At 45.2% G+C, this 16,648-nt stretch overlaps 3 protein-coding genes across 3 annotated transcripts in view; 2 read left to right on the forward strand and 1 right to left on the reverse strand.

The window, feature by feature from the left end:
• DKC1 (dyskerin pseudouridine synthase 1) overlaps window positions 1–16,648 on the forward strand; it is a 129,190-nt gene that overhangs the window by 92,761 nt on the left and 19,781 nt on the right. The gene's annotated exons all lie outside the window — the stretch shown is intronic.
• F8 (coagulation factor VIII) overlaps window positions 1–16,648 on the reverse strand; it is a 113,228-nt gene that overhangs the window by 18,398 nt on the left and 78,182 nt on the right. Inside the window, exons 19-23 of the mRNA XM_058659188.1 lie at window positions 16,436–16,618; window positions 15,034–15,150; window positions 14,348–14,419; window positions 13,305–13,390; window positions 10,134–10,289 (exon numbers count right to left, since the gene is read on the reverse strand). Of these exons, the coding sequence (XP_058515171.1) occupies window positions 10,134–10,289; window positions 13,305–13,390; window positions 14,348–14,419; window positions 15,034–15,150; window positions 16,436–16,618 (614 nt within the window). The remainder of the gene's footprint in view (window positions 1–10,133; window positions 10,290–13,304; window positions 13,391–14,347; window positions 14,420–15,033; window positions 15,151–16,435; window positions 16,619–16,648) is intronic.
• Window positions 655–1,943, forward strand: F8A1 (coagulation factor VIII associated 1). The gene has a single exon (XM_058658508.1). It carries the CDS (start codon window positions 796–798, stop codon window positions 1,903–1,905), a length of 1,110 nt encoding a protein of 369 aa, XP_058514491.1. The 5' UTR covers window positions 655–795; the 3' UTR covers window positions 1,906–1,943.

Consider the following 16,648-nt stretch of genomic DNA (forward strand, 5'->3'; position numbering starts at 1 on the left):
GGTGGGAGGCAGGGCAGGGAGGGCCTGGAGGCATGCTGGCCAGGGCAGCGAGGGCTGTCCCTCTCCCTGGGACGGTGTATGAGGGTGGGAGGGGTGTAAGGAGTTAGCACGGCCCTGGGTCTGAGCGAGTGTGTGGCCAGCCTGGAGTGCTGGGTAGCAGGCGGCGCATCAGGGTGGGAGGTGCTGTGCACAGGGTCCAGGTACAGAAGACGTCTGCCCGGAGCAAGGCACAGCCTGCTCGGGGTAGTGCCCAGGCAGTGGCCTGCACGGGCATGCAGCTCAGGACCTGGACCGAGATGCTGGCCGGAGGCAGCGGGAGGCGACGAAGGACTGCGTGGGCGGGCAGAGGTGGGCCGACCGCGTGGGCGGCCGACGGTGGGCCCGGGTTCCAAGCCGAGAGGTAACCAGTGAGCGCATTTTGGGTGGGGGGAGGGACAGGCCACCCCCGCGCCCTCGCGGAACGGACAGCAGTCCGGTCCGGATGGCGTTCAGGGGCGCACGCGCGGGGGCGCCGTGAGGGCACCGGGTGAGCCGGCCGGCCGGGCGCCCCGGGTTGGCGCGGGCACTCGGGCTCTCGGCTAGGTTCCGCCCCATCGCTGGGTGCGGTGGGGCCGGTAGGCCCGCCCTCGCCAGGCCCGGCCTCCGCTCCGCCCTCGGCTTGTCCACCGCCAGGGCAGGCCGGCGCGGGCCGTGGGCCGAGGAGGCCGGGCCCCGGGGCGTCGCAGAGGCGCGGCGCCGGCGCCGGCGAATCGGGCCGCTGCGTCAGCACGCTGGGAAGGGCCAAGGGCGGCCAAGATGGCGGCGGCCGCGGCGGGCCTGGGCGGTGGTGCGGGCGCGGGGCCCGAGGCCTCGGACTTCCTGGCCCGCTACCGGCTGGTGTCCAACAAGCTGAAGAAGCGGTTCCTGCGCAAGCCCAACGTGGCGGAAGCGGGCGAGCAGTTCGGGCAGCTGGGCCGCGAGCTGCGCGCCCAGGAGTGCCTGCCGTACGCGGCCTGGTGCCAGCTGGCGGTGGCGCGCTGCCAGCAGGCGCTGTTCCACGGGCCCGGGGAGGCGCTGGCCCTCACCGAGGCCGCCCGCCTCTTCCTGCGACAGGAGTGCGACGCGCGCCAGCGCCTCGGCTGCCCCGCCGCCTACGGGGAGCCGCTGCAGGCCGCCGCCAGCGCCCTCGGCGCCGCCGTGCGCCTGCACCTGGAGCTGGGCCAGCCGACCGCCGCCGCCGCCCTTTGCCTCGAGCTGGCGGCCGCCCTGCGCGACCTGGGCCAGCCGGCCGCCGCCGCCGGACACTTCCAGCGCGCCGCCCAGCTCCAGCTGCCCCAGCTGCCCCTGGCCGCGCTGCAGGCGCTCGGCGATGCCGCCTCCTGCCAGCTGCTGGCGCGGGACTACAACGGCGCCCTAGCGGTCTTCACGCGCATGCAGTGCCTGGCGCGGGAGCATGGCACCCACCCGGCGCAGCCGCCGCCGCCGCAGCCGCCGCCGCCGCCTCCCCCGGGGCTCCAGCAGCCCGCCCTGCCCGCCGCGCTGCTCGCCTCCAACGCGGGCCCCACGGTGCCCCCTCCCGCCGCACTGGGCGCCTTCTCCGACGTGCTGGTCCGCTGTGAGGTGTCTCGCGTGCTGCTGCTGCTGCTCCTACAGCCACCACCCGCCAAGCTGCTGCCTGAGCACGCTCAGACCCTGGAGAAGTACTGCTGGGAGGCCTTTGACAGCCACGGGCAGGAGAGCTGCGGGCCGCTTCCCGAGGAGCTGTTCCTGCTGCTCCAGTCCCTGGTCATGGCCACCCACGAAAAGGACACGGAGGCCGTCAAGTCGCTGCAGGTGGAGATGTGGCCGCTGCTGACCGCCGAGCAGAACCACCTCCTTCACCTGCTTCTGCAAGAGACCATCTCCCCCTCTGGACAGGGCATCTGATGCTCCCCGCCCTCACCCCCCCACACCGAGTGACTTCAGGCGACTCGGGCCAGCCCCACGCATCCATCCGCAGCCATCCTCTCTGGCGCGGGGCTGGGGGCGGGGAGGGGGCGTGAAGACACCCTGCGTGGCCTCTTCTGCCGCTGGCAGAATCCGCTCGGCCGCATCCCCGAAGACTGTTTCCGCAGGCAGCACGAGGGGCAAAGGAAGGCATCTGACAGAATCCCACGTGGCTGCCTTCTCCCTTCTCCGAGCGGACTGCCCCTTTTACCACCTCCCCTCGCTGCCTCCGGCCGCACGCAGACTCGTGCTCCTGTCTTCATTTCATAAGCAGGATCCCGCTCTGCATAGCTCTGCCCGAATGTGTAAGCCTGAAGCTCCATAGTGTCGTCGTGGCCCTTCATTTCTTAGCGCCCTTCGAGGTCTCAGACCGCCAGATGGCCTTCGTTCCGGCTGCTTCGGAGCTGTGGCCCCGGAGGCCTGCTTGTCCCTTGCCGCCCAGCTGTTGCGCGCCCAAGCTGTTCGTCGGGGACGCCCACCTCACGGTGCAGACTTGCCTCCCGCAGAAGACGTGCCTACCTTCCTTGCCTATTTGTCCAGAGGCACAGCTAGGTAGTTAGCTGTCTGTTAGCTCGGGGATGCGGGCCTTCTTTGGAAACGTGCGGTGTGGCAGTGTGGGGCACGTGGGCCACGAGTCTGGGGTGATCTTTTACAAGGCAGGCGCGTCCATGGCAAAAGTTCCAGTGACACTGCTGGTCTGGTCCGGTTTCACACTTCCTCACAGTTGCGGATCTCTCCACAGCGGGGCATAGGCAATCTGCCCTAGAGCTTGCGATTTGCCCAACTGTGCAGAATCGTGGCGTGGCCTCTCTGATGCAGTGAGCTCCCGTGAGGATAGGCAAGGCAGGCGTCCCTGTTCCCCAGGAACTTGGTGGTGGCCCACATCCCCAGGGCTTGTAGGTCCACTTGTTACGTCAGCTTGGTTCTTGTCTCATTTTGAGAATGAGCATCGGTACTCTGCAGAACAGAACCCTGCTCTCCAACGTGGGACTCTGGCAAAATGCATCCTCTAGGCTGAAGGTTGACACAGGTCTGACCTTCTGGGGTCAGGGTTAGGTGTGTGGTCTGGCGATGGAGTTTTAGGTGTGTTGTCAGGGCAGGCTGTTTGTGGGGTGGGGCGGAGAAAAAGATGGGTGGGGAGCTGCTAGGGCTTTCTTCCCTGCTTCTACATCCCTCTCAACAACGTGGAGGGTATGAGAAATCCAACAGGGACACCCTGCTGCCTCCGCCCCCGGCTTGTGATGCAGGTGCAGCCACCAGTCAGTCACCCACTGGGCTCCCAGGGAGCGTATGCTGGAGCTCTTCAGACTCTGGTCCAACTTACTGCAAAGGTGTCCCAAACCTGCGTGGGCCTTTCCTTTTCCAGGTTGTTATTATAGTCCACCCCCACTCCCACTACGCTCCTTTCTACCTGGGCTGCGGGCCTGGGAGGCTCCCTCTTCCCCACAAGACCAAAATGCTTAGGTGTCGTGGGGCATGGGTGATGATATGCTTTAGGTTTGGGCCTCAGAAACGTGAGAGTATGGCTAGCTGGAGCAAGGTCAGGTGTCAGGGATTTGGATGCAGTTCTCCCGTGATGCCCTTGGGTTAGCCAAAGTGATGCTGGGGGAGGGTATCGGGCCTCGAGCTTAACATGCATGTCAGGATGGCTGTACCTCCTATTGGAGTACCTGGGTTCCATCTCTAATTCTGGCTCCTGATCCTCGCTTCCTGTACATGGGAACCCTGGCAGTTGGTGGTGGTGATGGCTCAAGTAGTTGGGTTCTTGCCATGCACTGGGAGACTCTGAGTTCTCTGCTCCTGTTTATTCTGATTCTTAACCCAAAAGCCGGAGAAGAGAGATCCTTGCTGTCTAAATTTTCATCAGTAATTTGAAATTGGGCCTGGGGTGATGGCTCAGTTGTCTAATCCTCCACCTCAAAGTGACAGTATATCCTATAGGCCCGCGTATATTTCCTGGCAGCTCCACTTCCCATCCAGCTCCCTGCTTGTGGCCTGGGAAAGCAGTGGAGGACGGCCCAAAGCCTTGGGATCCTGCACCCGTATGGGAGACCCGGAGGAAGTTCCTGGCTTCTGGTTTTGGATCAGGTCAGCTCCAGCCATTGCAGCCATTTTGGGAGCGAATCAGTGGATGGAAGATCTTTGTCTCTTTCTCTCTCTGTAAATCTCCCTTTCCAATAAATATGAATAAATTTTTTTAAAATTAAAATTATCGTGAAGATTTATGATTGACAATGGTAGCAACAAAGCAGTGGTCCTTAAAGGGACTTGTGCTTCCCCTCCCTGTTGTGATATACTCCTTTCGTGAGATACGTGGCTTATGAAAGAACTAGGCAAGCTATGGGTCCTAAAGGGTTGGATACTTGATGGTTAATGTCAGCTGTCTAAGCATATACTCTGCTGGTAGAATAGATTCACAGGTTTCACAGTTCACTCCCTTCTGAGCTGCCCCCTCCAAACGGGCTAGAGAACATGTTGATCTTTGTAGCCTGCAAATAGTTTGTAAGATACTTTGTGCATGCATGTATGTTTTTACAAGCCTTTAATCATATAAAAACCATTTTCAGAGTCCATACAAAAGCTGCTTTCATGTCAGATCCTTGTGCTATAATTTACATACCTGTATTCAAACTAGAACATGGCAATTTCTAAATATCTGCTAATAGAATAAACCTCAAGAGACTTAGTAATCACTTTATCCTTCCTAGTGTTAATAGAATATTGAGAATCAGTGACTTAGATATTCAGATCTAGACTCTAAGAAACAAAAAGCAATTTAAGAGTTTTTAAAGTTTTGAACAAAGATAACCAGGAGTTGATTCTTTGAGCAACCAATAGACAATATTTGTCTACTCTGATAAGCAGAAAATGAAAAGATATATGTACATTCTAAATGTATGGCATGAGAATAGTGATATGAAAACCATAGAGCTTTGTAGCGATTCGTCGAGGCCACAGAATGAGCAGCTGCTACCACATAAAGCGCAAGGCTTGAGCAGTTCCTTTCATTGAGTCAGTGATTACTATATTATTTTATTTATTTATTTATTTATTTATTTATTTTATTACAAAGTCAGATATACAGAGAGGAGGAGAGACAGAGAGGAAGATCCTCCGTCCTATGATTCACTCCCCAAGTGAGTGCAACGGCCAGTGCTGCTCCAATCCAAAGCCGAGAACCTGGAACCTCTTCCGGGTCTCCCATGCGGGTGCAGGGTCCCAATGCATTGGGCCGTCCTCGACTGCTTTCCCAGGCCACAAGCAGGGAGCTGGATGGGAAGTGGAGCTGCCGGTATTAGAACCGGCGCTCACATGGGATTCTGGCACATTCAAGGCAAGGACTTTAGCCACTAGGCCACGCTGCCGGGCCCTATTTAAAGTATTTTAAAGGAAGAGTCTTATGGGGGGGGGGGGAACTAGAAGTTTTCCTAATTTACTTTAATGTACCCTTCATGCCAAAACCTTACATAGGCTTCCCAAAATTTTGATGGTTATACAGAAATTCTACACAAATTTTTGGAAAATTGGATGCAGCTAAATTTTAAATGCTATCCTATGACTGAGGGAAGTTTTCTCAGAATCGTAGCTGGAGGCAGTTGTGCCCATTTCTTCCCAGCTGTGATTTCAATGGCATCATGGCTGTAGATTGAACTCATTCTTGGTAGGGATATTTATATCATGGAAATCAGCAAATGTTATATATCAAGGCCTTTTCTCCCTAACATCTTTCCAGCTTTCCTGTGAGTTTGCTGTTGATCACTTGCCAGCAAAATCATTAAGGGAATAATATTGGTAAAGATATTGAGAAAATTCAGAAATACAAGGAATCTTTTTAGACATGAGGGGAAATGTATACAATTAATAGTTATTAGCAGTGACTCATAGGATACATTTCCATTATTGTCAAAATTAAGAGACTGGGGCCTGGCGCAACAGTGTAGTGGTTAAGGTCCTTGCCTTGCATGCCCGGATTCCCATATGGGCGCCGGTTCTAATTCTGGCAGCTCCACTTCCCATCCAGCTCCCTGCCTGTGGCCTGGGAAAGCAGTCGAGGACGGCCCACAGCCTTGGGATCCTTCACCGTGTGGGAGACCCACAGGAAGCTCCTGGCTCCTGGCTTAGGATGGGCTCAGCTTCAGCCGTTGTGCTCACTTGGGGAGTGAACCATTGGATGGAAGATCTTCCTCTCTGTCTCTCCTCTCTGTGTATCTGACTTTGTTTGGGGGTATGCATGTAGCCTATCTGCATGCCTGTGTGTATGTATTATAATCACAAAAGTATATTTTGTCCCTACCTTGTAAATGCCAATATATTTTTATTTTTTAGAGAATGAAAATTAAGAGAACATTTTTTGTCAGATCAGGTTTCATATTATCTATGTGGAACTGTGTTAAATTTCTCCAAAAGAGATATGTCTGAAAGTGGAATTACTTTTTGACATCACTGCATGATTAAATTTGTAATTATCGTATTTTCCTTGACTCATGTATGCTTTGCCATAATGAGATCTAAGGAGACTACTCACTGGCTTTTATGCAACTAATCCAGTTGTAACTGAAAGGCTTTTCTGCAGAAAAGGGGTGACTGCTTCAGAGAGTGCAAAGATTTTACTTCCTCAGAAGGGGGAATGTGGAGGCTTGCAGGTCTCAGCCTTCGCCATGTCAGCTGAATTTCCCCATCCCAGATCTAAGATTTCCACTCCTCCCAACCCGTGCCCTAGTGCCTTGGTGCATTTCACTGGCACTGCAGCTCTCTCTCATGCTTGGTCTTCTTGTCATTTCTGCCACATAGGTAAACCCTGTCACACTACATGATTATACAGGATATCTGCATGTATATGAGTATATACATATTATAGCACAAAGTATGCAGGGTCCATCTTGATTGTATATTTAACGTGTACAGCTCTTCTCTTTGTATATGAATGTGCTTCAAAATGTTTATGGAAATCGTTTTAATTGAATTAAAAGTTTTATGTTTGTGCAAGTATTTTCCATGAATTTTTGAAGACCCTGCATATACTGATCATGTGCAATTCTTTTTTCTGTATATATACCCTTTAGAGATGTAAAAAGAAGACGGTTCACTCTAATCAGGTGATCCCACAGTTGATGCCACAGCAACAAAGTGCTTTACAATGTCTGCAACTCATCCCTAGTATCATTAGTGATCGCCACTGATCACTCACTATCCAACCTTTTTCTGTGCTCCTTGAAAATATTAATACAATCTTAGAATTGCTTTTTGAGAATGTTTCCCAAGGCTGCTTCTGATACCAATTACCGTATAAAGCAGGATTCTTTTTTTTTTTTTTGTGCCACACTAGTTTCATTGTGTAAAATAATTATATATTTGAATATTTTACTAGAATTATAGGAATTAACTTTCTTTACCAACAAAATAAAGCAAGTATTTCTTTAACAGAAAAATAATCAATCCTATAGAAATCATGATTTTTTACATAAATAACCTAGATTTATGCAAACAAATTAATTAAAAATAAGTATTTAAAACTTTGTTAGGTATTTCACATAACCAATTTCGTTTCTCTACAAGGTTCAACAAAGTTCTAATAACTATTATAAAGCAGGATTCTAACAAGGAACAAGGCATACTCAAATTAGTATAATTTGGGACAAGTTTAATAAAAGTACTGGTTAGAAAGGTGAGGCAAACTATTACCAACCTTCAACCCACAGGGATAAGGAGAGGGAATAGAAATCCAAAGGAGATTCTTGTAGTGGCCTTAAGAAATGACCACAAAGTCTTTGATATTTATTTCATTGGGAATTAAGATCTGTGTCTTTTGCCCTTAAATCTGCGTAGATGTGTCATTTGTTGACGCTGCAAAACTTAGCAGACTTGGTCAGAGATTTATCTGTTAGCTGTAGCACTCACATCTGGATCCCCTAAGATGACATTGAGGACCCAGATATTATGCAGCAGAGAGCAGCTACCTACTGTACCCTATTCAAAGTCATGGACCCACAGAATCTGAATAGAACACAATAATGCTTTTTATATGACACAAAATTTTGGAGTGGTTTGGAAAACAGCAATAGTAACTGGTATAGGTAGAGAAAACCACTCCGATTGGAGCAGTGACTGTGAATAGAGGGACAGCTAACTTCTTTATAAGGAGGAAGTAAAGAGAATAGCTAGCACAGTCTCACTTTTCCCTCTTCCCCCTGATCTGCTAGTGCTCCCTGTTGGTGAAATCTAACCAAATCTAGGGAATTAAGTATTCAGGCCTGATTCATGGAATAAAAATCAAGGTCAAGAAGCAGAAAAATAGATCTACAAGGGCAGAGGAAATTATTTTGTGCAGGATTATTTGAAGGTCTATTCTGGAGATAACAGGAGAAAATGCAAAGGTTTTTGTTAGGGGACTGAAAATATAATTACTCTGAAAATTACATACAACTTTTATTGGAGAAGAAACTAGAAATGGGAGAAGACCAATTAGAGATGTAATATATATTAATGATGAGTTCCTGGGCTGTGGAAACAGAAGGAAGAGACGTGACAGGCACTACAAAGGAAGAATTGACATGATTTGTGGATAAACTCATCAGGAAGCATAAAAGTAAAGGAACAGTAAACAATGCTGCTAAAATTTTAAGCCTGTTTAATTAATGCTCTTGAACTCACCTCTATAGAATTCAATTATCAGGTCTTCACCCTTCTTTTTATGTGGAAAACACAAATCTTTCTCTCCATTCATGGTTTTGCCCTCTAAATTCCAGTTTTTGATCTGCTGCCTGCTTCTTGTTCCAACCTGATTGGCAGATTACCGCGTCACACCTAGGATATGCCCAGCAAGCCTATAATCTTTTTGACTAAATCCTGAATCATTTATTTTTGTTAATTGAGAATCTCTTCATTTCTATCATGCATGAGAGCCTTGATACAAGTGCTGATTGTTCATAGGTCCAGAATATTTTCTGTTGCTCACAGATGCAAAAATCTTTTTAGGGTTAAGCTTGGAAAAACTGGGAGTATTTTTCCAATATCTGAAATCTTTCTTAATTGTTACTAATGTAAAAGAAAATGTTGGACACCCATTGGTTCCAGTGGAAGACAGGGCTGGAAACAGAACCAACCCAACAACTGCAACCACCAGCTGATCGGGGCAATGGACTGTGCTGGGCCCTGTGCTTGCTAGTACATACAAGAATCCGGTCTGGGAACACCTCAGACAAAGGACAGAACAAGTCAATCAACCGCCTCAGCTATATGTTGACAATGAAAATACTGAGCAAACGGAGACTCTATGATGGACTATGTTAATCAGTGGATTCCTCTGCAACCTCATCGTGCTTGGAGTGGTGAGAGTGGCAGCAATTCAGAACTGTTGAACTATCAGAACCACTTGAGCAAGACACTCAGAGCATGCCCCACATCTGGGACCTGGGGTGGGTGGCAGACTGGGTGGGGTGTCTCCCTTAACATCCCCTTTTACATCAGATATATTAAGGAAACAATATGGAACTAATTGTCTTGCCCATCATCCTGTAGTGCTTGAAACTTTTTACCCTAATTATGTCAAGATTGTCAAATAAATAAATATTAAAAAAAAAAAAAGAAAATGTTGGAGATGGTCCCTGTATCTCTGCATGCTACCTGGTGGATGTGGCTCACAGCTTACCTGCCAGAGACCTGAGGCACAGCTTCCAGCTGTGTGTGAGGAACCTCTGACATGACGGGAGTGCTTAAAGGGATATATGTGTCTTCTAGTCAGTTACAGTGTCATTGTTGGGTGGAGGACTGTCGGGGACCACCCTTCTGCCTTCTCCCTTTCTAGTTTATATAACTTTGTGCTCGCTTTACAATAAATGGACATGCCCCCTGCCACACTGTCCCCGGTAGTTCTTGTGGCCGGAGAACACTGTCACCTCACCCACTTGGTGGTCTCGGGGCCTGCTAGCAGGAAAAACCCTCAAGAAGAAAAGATCTCATGTATTCCACATATTCAATTATAAGAAGATAGCATACTTTCCTCACTTTCTCTCCCTCAATTCCCCTTTCGTTTTTTTCTCCCCTTTGTTTTTGCAATAACATCATTTTAATTTACTTTATAATGATAGGCTTAATTCACCACTGACCATAATGAAATCTTTCAATCACTTTTTAAAAGACTCATGCATTTGTTTGAAAGGACTACATACCATTAATGTCCCAGTAGAATTCCCTCGATAAGTCTGCCACTTCTTCCCGTCAAGACTATGCATGATGATAAATTGAGAGATGTAAAGACTGGACAACTTCTGACGAGCACCCTGGGTCTTGATACCATGAATAATCATTGGAGTCAATAGATCCACCTACAAATTAAAACAATATTTTTATCCTGGTTTTAAATCCGAGTGTTACCTCCTAAAATTAATTTTTGACTTAGAAGAATCTACGTTGCTACAGATGTCTCATAATTAATATCTTGAACTAATCCAAACACGAATATTGAAAGGTGGATTTGTGTTAACTTCTGAGATAAATGGTGGAAATGAGTACAAAAAGTATATACCAAGTTCTCTCCTTTCCAGTAAACCAAGCCACTTCCAAATAGTCATTTCTTCTGCATTCACATTGTGCTACGTTTAATGAAACCCACACAACCTAAGCTTTTGCCTATACCTCATTTTTGATCCAGTCAAAGCCAATTTCCTCCTGTCTGCCTAGACTACTAGCTCTATCCCAAAATGAGTTCTCACTGATAAAGTGCTACATCATCTTCAGGTGTTACTTGAGGAACTATTTCAATTGGTTAGCCTTCCCTGACTAATCCAGACAAATTTAGTGCTGCTGCTTCTATGCTTTCACTTCATTTTGGATATAACCTTCTCAAAGCAAAATATTGCACCATATATTAAAGGTTGTTTTGCTTGTCTTCATTATAAGACTCACTGATTAAGGTAGTGGACCGGTTTGAGTCTTCTAACCTTTCTGTTTCCATGTGCTTGCTCATAGAGACAATATCAGTGTTTATCTCAAAGGGCAATGGCTGAGGTAGGATCTGGCATATCCTAAACACTCATTATAGGCTATCTTATAGGCTCTCTCCAGCTCCAGTGCATGATAGTATCTGAAGTAATACTGGTGCATTGAAAATGCTTTGCAATGAATGGATGAATGAATGCTGCAGAATGGTTAGAATGAGTTGAGCAAGAGACATGTAAGTTTCACAAAGGCATCATACTCTAGATACCTAATGAACCCATATTGAATGGGTTAATGAGGGTTTCCTTAAATAACTCATTGACTCCAAGAATATTTTTCTACTTACTATGTGTTGATATTGTTACATAATCGAGTGTTAAGCCTGTGATTGTGAGTTGAAATGAAAATACGTAAACATTAGGGGGGAGAATAAATAAGGGAGGAGGGGGGATACAGGCAGGAGGGAAGGTAGATCTTCCTCTCTGTCTCTCCTCCTCTCTGTATGTCTGACTTTCCAATAAAAATAAATAATTTTTTTTAATGGAAGCTCCTCAATTAAAAAAAAAGTCATAAAAATGGAGAATATGTGTTTTGGCTAAATCACAAATTAAAAAATAATTGGAGATCAATGCAGTCAGCTTAAATTGGGTTGTTATTGACTTTGTGTACCAAACAGTTGCAAGAAGATGAATGGTTTTGGCATTAGGAGGAATGCTGTTTATGTTTGCTCATTGGTAACCTGCATTTTTCTCTGCTCCTTATTTACTATTTTATTCTTTTTTTTTTTTTAAATTATTTATTATTTAACTTCAGTAATTACATTGTATTATGTGACACAGTTACATAGATACTTGGGTTCTCCCCACCCCTCCCCAAACCCTCCCACCATGGTGGATTCCTCCACCTTATTGCATAACCACAGCTCAAGTTCAGTTGAGATTTCCCCATTGCAAGCGTCTACCAAACATAGAGTCCAGCATCTTATTGTCCCGTCAAGTTCAACGGCTTCTTAGGTATACCCTCTCTGGTCTGATGACAGAGCCAGCAGAGTATCATCCCAGTCAATTGAAAGCTCCAACATACCATCAGCAAAAATTTACATCATTATGGAATTAATTGACATAGTAATGAGTAACCAATATGTTAAAAGTAAATGCGGGTTCCCTAACCCTACTCCACTGCTGGTGGGGCTGCAGGCTGGTACAGCCTCTATGGAAATCAGTATGGAGAATATTCAAACAACTCAAATTCAACATACCGTATGATCCAGCAATAGCACTCCTAGGAATATATCCAGAACACTTGTTCTATGAGAAACCAACATGTACTCCTATGTTCATAGCAGCACAATCAGTAATTGCAAAAACATGGAAACAACCAAAATGCCCATCAAAAGAGGATTGGATAAGAAAGCTATGGTTCATCTACTCCATGGAATACTACTCAGCTATTAAAAAAAACAAAATGCAGTTCTTTGTGGCCAAATGGGCCCAACTGGAAACCATAATGCTAAGGGAAATGAGCCAATCCCAAAAGGTTAAATACCACATGTTTGCCTTAATTTAAGATGATATGATGTTATGTATAACATGTTATGTTTTGAATGTTATATGTTGTGTATAAACTAAAATTGAAGTATAGGTGAGGTGGTTACTATTTTATTCTTAGAAAAATACAGAAGGAAAACATGTTAGAGAATGTAGTCTGCCAACTAAGAAGAGAAAGAGGAAAACTGATAGGATGCGGGTATAGGTGGCACTACATGATATACTAGTTTTTCTCTGAACTGTAAGTACCAGAAATAGAAAGCATGTTAGATAGCTTAGCAGAAAATTAAAAGCAGAAAAATGTTCTCCATTTCCTCTTGGGGGCTCTAGAAGAAACCTCATCTGTTTAGGCAAAGAAGCTCATGTGGTATTGAAAGGACCTAAAGTTCTTAAAGAGATCTCAGGCCTGACTGATCTCATGTTAAAATAATATTTTTGAACATGTTAGGTTAAATGAAATATATTATTAAGATGAAGTTAGCATTTTTTTTCTTTTGACCACTAGAAAATGTAAAGTTACACGTGTGGTTTACATTATGTTTCTGTTGGGCTACTCTAGAGGAAACGGAGAAGTGAGAAAATCTGAAAGACAATGTCTTTTAAAAGCAACAGAATTCGCTTAAAGACACTGTTTTAGATATTTATTCAGGTTGGAAGTCATGATTGTTTTGTACAAATCATAAAGGCATTTGTGTTTCAACAGAAGCTCCTCATTTGTTTGACAGGATAACTGCAATACAAAGGATATATTATATACACGTATATATTATAATAACAGCATATATAGACATTGATATGATCAGTAAATGATTGATTAAATGTGGTATCTTTTCAGCTATTGATTAAATTTCTAACCTTGATCCAGGAAAAAGGCTCTTTGGTGCTCCAGGCATTGACTGATCCGGAATGATGAAGTCTGGCCAGTTTTGGGGCCCACTGTCCTTTGCCCAAGAAAGAGGAGAGAGATTAAATTCAACTGAATTGATACCAGAAACTTGGGAATAAAGTCAGTGTTTTTAAGATTTACCTTTTTATTATTGGAAAGACAGATTTACAGAGCGAAGGAGATATAGAGAGAAATATCTTCTATCTGCTGGTTCACTCCCCAGGAAGTCACAACAGCCAGAGCTGCGCCCATCTGGAGCCAGGAGCCTTCTCCAGGTCTCCCATGTGGGGGCAGGATCCCAAGGCTTTGGGCCATCCTCTACTGCTTTCCCAAGCCACAAGCAGGGAGCTGGATGGGAATAGGAGCTGCCAGGTGCCTATATGGGATCCTGGTGCATATAAGGCAAGGATTTTTAGCCACTAGGCTACCATGCCTGACCTGAGAAGAAAGTCAGTTTTTGATAAAAGTCAATCCTAGCTGTGGAGAAGATAAAGGTGTAAAGATTTTGTAACATAGCAATACTTATTGTTATCTTAGGGTTTTGCTAGTCCTTCTTAGCCATTGTATTTTTCTGAAATTTAATTAAACAATTCTCAAACATCTTTTTCAGATACTTTAAAGTGGAAAGCTATCATATTTCATATGCCAAGCAAAACCAAGTGGTAGGTTGGATTTGACATGTGGGCAATACTTTGCACTAAACCAGTGTTCGAGAACTCTATATAGATTCTGTCAAGCTTTGTAATTACTGCTCTTGCTACAGTGAAGAGAAAGAACTCAAGAGGAACAATGCTGAATGTAGGGAGAGCATTTAGGGAGGCAATGATCTTGTCCAGGGAGAAGATTAAGGTAGACAGAGTTAAAATGGTCACACTGGGAAATGAAGAGGAGGAGATGGAATTGAGAGACACCTATGAAGTAGAATTAACATAAGCATGGAAGCATGAAGCTCTCCAATAGAAATAAGAAATGAAATCATCCAGGTTCTTGAAGCAAAAATAGAAGCACTTACCATATTGTCCTGAAGCCGTAATCTGAAAATCTTGAATATGTCCAGAAGCCATCCCCAGAGGAATCTGACAATCTGAAATTAAACAGGAGGAGCACAGTAGCTAGAAGTGCACAGAATTTAGCTTCTTAAATGTAAGCCCAGAAAAATAACAGAACAATCAAGAAACACTATTGTTTTTAGTGTTTATCATGTGCCCCAAAGAGTACTAAATATTGTACTATGCTATATCATTTATTGTAACAATTTGGTGCTAAAACTATTGCTGTTTTGCAGCTTATAATTAGAATTCGTGCACAAGTAGATTAGTTGACTGTTAGGATTAATACCCCCCACCAAAGCTTTCTAAGTAATGCTTGTAAATTATCTGTAGTAACTCTTAAAGCTAAGTTCTAAACTCTGCCATTGGAGATCTTGGAGTTTCATCAAGGTAAAAATAGGGAGGTTTTTGTTTTGTTTTGTTTTGTTTTTAGCACTAATTCACAAAATGTTTAGTGTTTCAGAGTCAAACTGTTCAAAATGTAGTTGTCCTTCCCTGAAGATTCTGATGGTTTCAACAATATTCTTTTTAGATTTTTGTGATCTTGCGTTTGTTTATTGGCAAAGCCAAGCAGCCAATCCAGCAAGGAGGAAAGTCGCATGGCAGGCAGCTGGGTAGGCAGGGAGCCTCTGCTCACCACGACACTCACTCTTGTCGTACACCAGGAAGAGAGTGCTCATTCCAGCTCGCAGGTGCTCCCCAATCAGGCATTCGACTCGCCAGATTCCAGCTCTGGATGGTAGCATTTCCACTGTCTCAAAAGCACCTCATTAAAACCAAAACAAAATGTGTTTCACGAAAAATGAGCATGTTATACATTGATGCACACAGAATACCAAGAGAAATATGCAAATTTTAGTTCCACAACTCCTAAATCCTTTAAACCCAAAGTGGTTGCCATGTGATTCCAACAGTTGGAGACACTGCAGATTAAGTTCTGACCTTCCCTTTCTGGAAAATCAGACTGAATAATACAACTGCATTAGGATTGGTTCTGCTTCCTGGGTTTTTCAGAGGGAATACTGTATTTCCCATTGATTAAATCTAGGTGCTGAGGGAGACGTAAGTCACAGTTAGGTGTTCTTAGATCCAGTCCATTATGGGCGCTTAAAAGGGGTAAAATTCTCTAGCAGCAGGAACAAGGAAGGACTGAAGAATGGAGATGGAGCCAACCAGGTCAAGTGACTTCATGACAGAGGGTCCCAAAAGGGAATCTCTGAAGGATCCCTGAAAATTCATTACCTTAAATACGTGCCAGTGCCAGCAGTGTGAAGCTAGCTTACAGCGATGATTTCTAACAATAGGTAAGAACTGCTTTATTCCCTTACCTTTAACCTATCAAAGCTCAAAACAGCATTTAGCTAGGGGTTCAGAGAAGCACAAGCACTAGGTAGTAGAACAGAAAATTCAACTACTATGTCTCCTTTTCCAGTGCAGTCTTCTAGGTGGTGCAGGCTCAAGTTGGGAGAATGAAAATTGAAGTTAAATAAAGTTTTGAATTTTGATTAACATTTTGGAAAGGACTTCAATTTGTGACTTGAACTGTGTTCATTAATTAAGAATCAGTAGAAACTTAAGAGTCACACGGTTTGTCAGAACTTCGGTGAAGAACCGTAGAAAGTTTCCCTTCACTATTAAACCTGTTTTAAAGAGACAACAGAGGGCAAACAAAGCCATATCTTGATTAACACTGTGAGTAGTGTGTTTAGTGACTATACTGGTTACATACACACAAACATATTGTTATTTTCATACTGGTGTCATGTGGGATTTGAGATGGAAAATAAGAAAATAAACACACTTTTCCTAGCAATGTGCAATGACATTAGGTACCCATTTGTGCTGTTCTGTTTGCTTTACAGCAATTTTTATGCATCTGAAATTCTCTTGTTCCTTTGCTAATTTCTTTGTATAATGTTAAAGCTGCTTGAACAGGGAAGTTATTTGAGAGCATGGAACTTGTCTTCTTTGTTTATCTGTTGTGTCCTCAGTGCCTAGACCATTGAAAGTAAACACGGCAGGCACAAGAAAGAGCACAAACTGGTACATACCTGGATAGAGGTTGTAAACTGCCATTTTATATTCTTCCTTTTTCCGGACAGTGAACACATGTCCACTAAAATGAATAGAATGGATGTTTTCATTGCTGCCCATGCTGAGCAGATACCACCGGATCCTTTGATCCTGAGCCATCACTAAACCAGGTAGTGTATCCATCACATAGCCATTGATTGCTGGAAAACACAGAGAAGGTTGCTGAAATC

Source organism: Ochotona princeps, chromosome X, assembly GCF_030435755.1.
Source record: "Ochotona princeps isolate mOchPri1 chromosome X, mOchPri1.hap1, whole genome shotgun sequence".
NCBI lineage: Eukaryota > Metazoa > Chordata > Mammalia > Lagomorpha > Ochotonidae > Ochotona > Ochotona princeps.

Coding starts and splice junctions, on each gene's coding strand:
- F8A1 (XM_058658508.1), top strand. CDS start 796: ATGGCGGCGGCCGCGGCGGGCCTGGGCGGTGGTGCGGGCGCGGGGCCC.